At 40.5% G+C, this 7,441-nt stretch overlaps 1 protein-coding gene and 1 long non-coding RNA gene across 2 annotated transcripts; one reads left to right on the top strand and one right to left on the bottom strand.

Moving 5' to 3' along the window:
* Positions 1 to 628: 628 nt before the first annotated feature.
* Positions 629 to 1,744, top strand: LOC112845360 (uncharacterized). The gene is made up of 5 exons (XR_003218176.1): positions 629 to 681; positions 766 to 984; positions 1,076 to 1,254; positions 1,341 to 1,511; positions 1,601 to 1,744. It is a non-coding gene; the product is annotated as an uncharacterized LOC112845360 (long non-coding RNA).
* Positions 1,745 to 3,475: 1,731 nt separating this feature from the next.
* Positions 3,476 to 6,852, bottom strand: LOC109200520 (differentially expressed in FDCP 6 homolog). The gene is made up of 4 exons (XM_019356108.2): positions 6,580 to 6,852; positions 6,259 to 6,457; positions 6,072 to 6,162; positions 3,476 to 3,886 (listed from the first exon to the last, which is right to left on the bottom strand). The coding sequence occupies exons 1-4, from the start codon at positions 6,720 to 6,722 to the stop codon at positions 3,657 to 3,659; spliced, it is 663 nt and encodes a 220-aa protein (XP_019211653.1). The 5' UTR covers positions 6,723 to 6,852; the 3' UTR covers positions 3,476 to 3,656.
* Between the last annotated feature and the right edge of the window lie 589 nt (positions 6,853 to 7,441).

Genomic DNA, 7,441 nt, shown 5'->3' with positions numbered 1-7,441 from the left:
GACAAGAGCAAGCATCCTCCTTGTTGGACTCTGGTAAAGGTAGGCTAATTAGTTGAATAAGGGGGTAGATTAAGTGTGGTTGCTAGGTTTAAGATATTAGTGTTTAGTGTTTGTGTCTATCATCCAGTGAGCTGATGTGCTTTGGTGTTTTCCACATCTCCAGACTTGAATAACAAACAGGTGTGCGCAAAAAATGGCAAAAGAAAGCGCGGGAGACAACAGAGAGTCACCCAAGAAAAAAAAAGAATGTGGACCAGGACAAAAAATCAGTGGCAGACCAAAACGTAAGTAGCAAGCAGCTTGGGTTTTATATTCAGGGGAAGGCAAAAGGAACATTTAGGCTACAGAGGAGAGTAATTTGTGTCACAGCTGTAATAAAACAAGATTGTTTTTGTCTGTTCAGGTGAATTCCAAGCCAGATATGGAGGAGCACCAGCTCGGAGAAGGAGGCTGCGGAGCAGTGTTTGCTGGCTACCGGATAGAAGATCGTTTTCCAGTAAGTGTTCAGATGATGGTAGTAAGACAGGCAGTAACGCAGATAATGGATAATATCGTAAACTGAGACGTCTGCTGTGTTTCCACCTTTCATTATGTCATACTGAGGAAATGCTCACCAATGCTCTGTGTCTTCTAGGTTGCATCAAACACATTCCCAAAAATAAAGTCTACTGCAAAGTGGCGGTAAGCGTCCAACACTTGAATCAGTTTTACATTACTGGATTGAATGCGGCGTTCCTCATCATCCACTTTGTTGTAATATTTCAGGATGAAAGCGGGAAGAAGCTCTCAGTGGAAGTGGCCATTATGGTTAAACTTGCAGGTGAAGCAGAAGGGTCAGTGGGAATATCTGCACCTGTGTCCTTGCTGGAGTGGTTCGACCTTGGCAAAGAGCTGATCCTGGTGCTGGAGAGACCTGTCCCTGCTGTGGACCTGCAAAAATACAAAGCAGAAAATGGAAGAACTTTAACAGAGGACAAGGCCAAGGTAGGTTGACTGGAAGAACCTTAGACTGTACAGCATTCAATCAAGGCAGAAAAGCATGAACTCATTATTGTGTTTTTTCATCTTTTTCCAGGTCATTCTGAAGCAACTAGTTGATGCTGTAAAGAACTTGAGGATAAACACATCTTTCATCGGGACATCAAGGGACAAAACATTCTGATTGAGACCGGCTCAGAGTGCCTCGTGTTCGCATCATTGACTTTGGACTGAGCTGCTTTGTTAAACAGCGATCTCTGTATCGCATCTTCTATGGTAACATATTCTGCTCCTGCTTTTCACAGATGGAACAATTTGTGTCTTTTGTTTTAGAAGAAATTGCAATTGTGTCTGTTTGTTAGGCACTCCTCTTCACATCCCTCCCGAGTGGTACATTAGGAGCTGCTACAGGTGTGGACCCACCACGGTGTGGCAAATGGGAGTGGTGTTGTATGAAGCGCTTCATGCACAATACTTTAGTACCGCGAGGTTCCTCACAAAGAAACTGAGCATCAAAAAGCGTCTGTCCACAGGTAAGAAAACTTCACACTTCCAGATTCACTGATGCCTTGGATCACTAGAACTATCATCTTCATCTTTTTCATCTTTTCTTTCTTTCAAGAATGCCGCAATTTCTTGGACGCATGTTAGCTATAGTCCCGGAGAAGCGCCCAACACTGGAGGAGCTCCAGCTTCACCCCTGGCTAAGATAACACACACAAACACACAATTCACACCTTATCATATAAGTATGATACATTGTAGTAACTTCTTTCTTTTTTCTGTTGGACAGGAATAGATAGAATGGGTCAATCTTAAAAAATAATAAATAAAAATTAGCTTTTTGGAGTTCCTGTAACCCCCCAGCCATCCCAGGAAAGGGGATCTCTCTTTGATGGGCTTTCCGAGGTTTCTTCCATCGATCTGGCCCCCTGGGGAGTTTTTCCTCGTCTTCATAGAGAGCTTGGGCTGGGTCAGGAGCTCCATCAAAACTGTCTTATTTGATGACTTTAAAATAAAGATGTGTTTTACTTAAATAAAACTTGTTTAATTCATCTTTGCTGAGGATTCTCCTTCATTACTATTTTGTTTTGTTTGTTTTACCCATGGTGCATTTTGACAAATAAGAAAACTGAATCAGGTTAAAGTGTGCACAAGACAGTCACACTGCAAATGATCTGAAGACTTGCATCTGTTGCTCTAACCCCCAACTAGTTTAGACAGATTCCTGGTTCTACCAGAGGTTTTTCCTTCAAGAAGGGAGTTTTTCCTCCACTGTTGCTGAGTGTTTGCTCATAGTGGGTTGTAAAAGCATAAAAGTTAATAAGAGACATCATAGCAGAGTTATCACAGCGGGAACTATATAGCTTAAATGTACAATTTCTACAGGACGAATTATAACTTCATTATGTATAAAAGCTCCTGTGGATAATTACTCCTATTTGTAACTTTACACAAGAGAAAGTTTGCTGTCACACTATTTATAACAGGTTGGATTTTGTCCTCTGAGTTGAGCCTTTGGTTGCAGTTTATTGAAGAATTTCCTCTAAAGTAGCTGTTGATAAAGATTTAAGTCCTGTTTATATACAGAAATATGCTTTAGTTCATGTTTTTTACATGTCTGCCTCAGTGGATCAGTAGAAGATCTGGCACAGGAAACTAGATGATGAAAAAGGGTACGAATACACATATATATCTATATAGATACAGAATATCTACACACCACACACAGGTTGCAATGTAGTATTTTCATTTTTTCTTAGATTTCTTTAACGTCTTGGTGCAAAAGAATACCTGCATTTGTGTGTAAAGAAATGTTACATATATACTAAAACAGCTGGAAAAAAGAACTACAAATTTGGAAAGGAATTTATTCATGTTCTTACTCATAGATGGAGTACATGGTTTAAAAAACACTGAGGAAACAGATATGAGGCGGCTGTATCAACATAAAAACATTAATACAGTTAAAAATGAATAAAGTTGCACGCTTAAACTTATTTCTCTACAGTTTGTACAATTAATCCATGTAACAATAGGTTCGCTCTTAATATAGTAGTTAATTAAAATATCTTTACATAAAATACATTTTTAAGTACTCTCCGGTGGAAGTCTGTTGTGGCTTATGTTTCTAAATGACACAACCATAAAGCAGCCCACAGAATATACAAATATGTCCTTGATAAGTGAATGTTGGCTCCCACAATGGCCTGTTAAGTTATTGCAAAATAATTTACTGCATAATATGTCAGATTAGAACATGTTATAAGCACAAACTGAAGGGGAAACAAAAACAAAAATTAAAAACAAATACTAAATTAAGTTAAAGGATATTTCTTACTATACTATATAATGTATAATGTTGCGTTTGATTGCAAATGAAAACCCACCAAGAAAAAAGAAAGAAAGAAAAAAGAGAGAATAGAGTTTAATTTATTCAAAACACATTCTTTTCTTTTATTTAAGCTGTAGCGAGATTCAAATGGACAAAGAAAAATATTACAGATTTGTTTTATTAATCATGAATAAACTTTATTATACACAACTCTAAATTTCAGTTGGTCTTAGTCAGATCTGTTTTTAATTAAATCCTGCAACACTGTGCTCGCTGCCATCACTTTATATCTTAGTGTGCAATTCAAATATATACTTATTACAATATTTTTCCCCCTTAACTCTCAACTCGCGTTTTTAAAATGTCTGTGATCATATTGTCCGTTGACTTCTGTCTGGGCCTCGAACGATTCATCAGACAGGTTGGCAGCCTCCAACTGATGCTCCAGACTTTCATCATCGCCTCTATTCTGATCAACTCTTATCTTAAACTTAGTGATAAACTCATTACTGGCCAGCGCGCCCTCCTTTTTAGGGCATGTGGGCTTTGATAACAGCCGGCTTTCCAGTCGCTCTGCAAAGAAAATTCACAAAACATTTCTTATTTGGTAAGCTTGTTAACAAATTTTAGTTCAGTTTTGCTGAAAGTTATAGCATGCATCAGGTAAGAAGCAATTGGTTTTTAAAAAGCATATACATTCCCCAAAACATTTTTATTATGTGCATTTTGGAGAATAAAAGATTTTACTTTAAAAAGGGAAATTGTGTACAAAGATTATTAAGTCTAATTCTTACTTATTCAGTAGATTAAAGTATTGAAACATCATTCATAAAATATGCACATTACAAAATTAAAGTTATTCAAAAATTACTCAAGTACTTACTCCAATACTCACATTATTCAAGTAAATTTTATTTTTGCCAATGTAATGTCACAAAATCTTAATCTGAATGAGGGTTCTGAACCCCACTGTCACGGCCAGGGGATCAGCAGGCAGTGCTTTTGTTTTTGTTTTTGCTCTCTCTCTCGCTCTCGCTCTCTTGCTCTCTCTCGCTCTCTCACCCGCCAGGGCGGAACTCATGGTGGGTTCACGCCCTCGGCCCACGCCCCTCTGAAGAGGAAACACCTGGGCCTCATCAGTGCAGCCAGCATTTAAGCCAGGGAGTGGCTTCTTCTCATCGCTGGATCGTTGTGTGTGACTCGCGTCAGTGCTCTGAGCAAGTTCTCTTTTGCTTCCCTGTGCAAAACCTCTAACGTGTGTTTCCTTCTGTACATAGATCCCCTGGACCCGACTCTGCATTCCCCGAGCGGATTCCTTTTTGTGTGAGTGTTGGAGAGAGAGTCAGAAGAGGAGCAAGTGTCTTTCCCCTACCTGGATTTCCCCGGAGCCTTTTCCCTGTCACCGCTTTGTATATAGCACTATCCCCTGCACTGTTTGTATATACACCTGGTGGAACTGTAATAAATACTGACTGTGCCTCTGAGTCCTGCGTGTGAGTCCTCAAGCGAACCGTGACACCACACAGATGAGAGCTTAGCAGTGAAGCTCTCTCTTAAAATTTGAGTTATAAAGTCAGATTTTATCACTGACAGAGATCCATGTTCTTTTAACATAAGAAAGAATATTTGCTGAAATTGACATTAATCCAAGCCCTTAAAACGCCATTTTGGATTAAGCATTTCCTTTTAGAAAAGTCTTCAATGAGCAGGAAGCTCCAGTACTGAAAAAGAAGCCAACATCAACTGCTAAACGTGCTAAAAGTAAGTAAGTCCCCGTAGACTCCTATGATCAAAACACATACAGTATAAAAGTTATAGGTTACAGATCTGAAAAGTAAAACAAATGTCAAAGTGCAAAAAGACTTATGGTCCCATAGAAGTCTATTCCATTTGCCTGGAATTAGGTGAACACCTTTGTGACAAATTTAATGGCTCAGTCATTTGTTTCATGTCATATTTAATAAAAGACTGACATGGTGGCATGTTGAATTGTCCATTTTGCACATATTTGGTCATTCTAAGCGTCAGAAGGGGAAAGATCATTCTGGGAATGCCTACTGGCGAAGGATGTGTGACTGACAAGTCCAGTGTGTGAAGTTTAACTACAGTCTAAGGAGCTTGGAAAGAAAAGCATCTGGACTTCTTTAAGTTTCTTGAAGATGTTTCACCTCTCATCTGAGAAGCTTCTTCAGTTCAGAATTTCTTCAGAGAACTGAAGAAGCTTCTTGAATGAGAGGTGAAACGCTCTTCAAGAAACTTAAAGAAGTCCAGATGCTTTTCTTTCCAAGCTCCTTAGACTACGATGACCTGAACGACTGAGAACCTTAACAGACAGTTCTTCCCTTCATTCATCATGCCTGATTTCAAAACACCAACATGGCAGTCGTGAAAACACTCACTTGAGTCTTCATGGGACTACGGTGAGATCAGTTATGTCTCTTATGATGCTGTCCCAGACTTCAAAGCAGTATAAAACATGTTTGCAGCCTGTAACAACTGTGCATGCGGTTATTTTTCGTTTTAAGATTTCCGTGTTTAAATCATAATAAGATTTAGTTTTAATTTTAATTAACTTGAGGTGAGTCAGATTCTTTCATTCAAGTCACTGAAGGAATCTCTTGACATGTTTGGGGGTAGGTGCCTTTTGTAGCATTTTAATGCAATTATCTGACAGATTATATGGTCTACACTGTTATTAACTATACTAACACTCTGTTCCAGAAGTCTGTGCTGCAAAGAGTCAAAGTGAATACGGCACCTGCAGGAGTAATGGGGGTCATCAGTCGGTTCAGCTGGATGTTCCAGTGCCGTACATGTTGACTGGCATTCCTCAGCCTCTCCTGAACCTCCTGGAAACAAAAATCATGCAGGCATCCTCAGTGTTGTTTTAGAAGAGCACTAAATAAGATGCTGCTCACAAAGCCAGTCAAAACAAACTTGTTCACCTCCAGACGCTGGTGGCTTCTTTGGCGAGATGCCTGCAGATCCTGGAGCTCCTGAGAGGCAGAGTTGAGGGCTGAGGGGGTGTCCTCATCGGGACTGCCATCTGACAGCTCCTGTATGGGGCTGAGGTTTTGCATTGTACGTTGCTGCTCCTGGAGGAGCTGGAAATGTTTCCTCTTTTCATCTTCAGCCTGCAGCAACCTGAAGGAGGGGAAAAAGGGAAGAAGCAATTGAAAATGTTAATACTTCTCATGGATATATCAGATCTCCATCACAAATAAAATAATAAAGGGCCATAATAAGAGTTAGAAATCCATTTTTACCGCTCAAGCTCCAGTCTGGCCCTCTCCTCCTCCAGCCGAGCCTGGATCTCCATATTAAGGGCAACTTCCAGCTGCTGCTGTGTCAGCTCCAGCTCCCTGATCCTCTTCTTCTGTTGTTCAGCCTCCTTTTTCTTCACCTGCATCTCAGCCTGGTGCGAGCGGAGACTATGCAGAAGGCCTCAGAACTGGTTCCCAGTGGGATGCTGTCAGTCATTGGTAGACCTCAGGATCAGTATAATTATGCCTGTCTGCAGGCAAAAGAGCACTGCAAGAGTCTGGGATGGAGAATCCTGTGTGCTCTGTGGCCAACTACCTGTTTCCAGATGGCAGGGTTATTGCAGGGCACCAGCAGGTAATGCATTCATATATTCTTGCTGCTTTAATATACCGTGAATCTATTGTGTTCTCTTTCTGTCTTCTCTCAACCATCAAAAAAGTTGTTAGAGCTGCTCTTGTCATTTCTGCTGTCTTCTTTGACTTCTCAGGCTCTGGATTTCCTCCAGGAAAACTCTCGGCGCCTAAAGTTCATGCGGACCAAAACTCTCCCAGTCAGTGGTGCGTTCCATACTGAGCTGATGGCATCGGCTACTGAACCCCTCAGAGAGGTGCTCCGGCAGGTGGAGGTCAGTCAGCCACTTTATCCAAAAGGGATTAACATATTTTCTGAAACATGCATTCAATTACTCTGTAAAGCTACACCAGTCCTCATTTTTTTAAGATAACCCATCCTATTCAGTCTGACTCGGAAAGTACACCCAAGATTTTACATCTGGTATTCAGCCATTCAAACTGCCCTCCGTCTTCAGAGTGAGGGAAAGTCTTCCCTTCACCATGAACTCAAACTGAAGAGACGGATCCAGCG

Source organism: Oreochromis niloticus, unplaced genomic scaffold, assembly GCF_001858045.2.
Source record: "Oreochromis niloticus isolate F11D_XX unplaced genomic scaffold, O_niloticus_UMD_NMBU tig00007008_pilon, whole genome shotgun sequence".
Lineage (NCBI taxonomy): Eukaryota > Metazoa > Chordata > Actinopteri > Cichliformes > Cichlidae > Oreochromis > Oreochromis niloticus.
The sequence above is the reverse complement of the archived record's forward strand: the minus strand, read 5'-3'. Positions and strand labels throughout refer to the sequence as shown.

Coding starts and splice junctions, on each gene's coding strand:
- LOC109200520 (XM_019356108.2), bottom strand. CDS start 6,722: ATGCAGGTGAAGAAAAAGGAGGCTGAACAACAGAAGAAGAGGATCAGG. Junction 6,163..6,258: donor GAAGCCACCAGCGTCTGGAG/GTGAACAAGTTT, acceptor TTTTGTTTCCAG/GAGGTTCAGGAGAGGCTGAG. Junction 3,887..6,071: donor GACCCCCATTACTCCTGCAG/GTGCCGTATTCA, acceptor TTTTCTTTGCAG/AGCGACTGGAAAGCCGGCTG.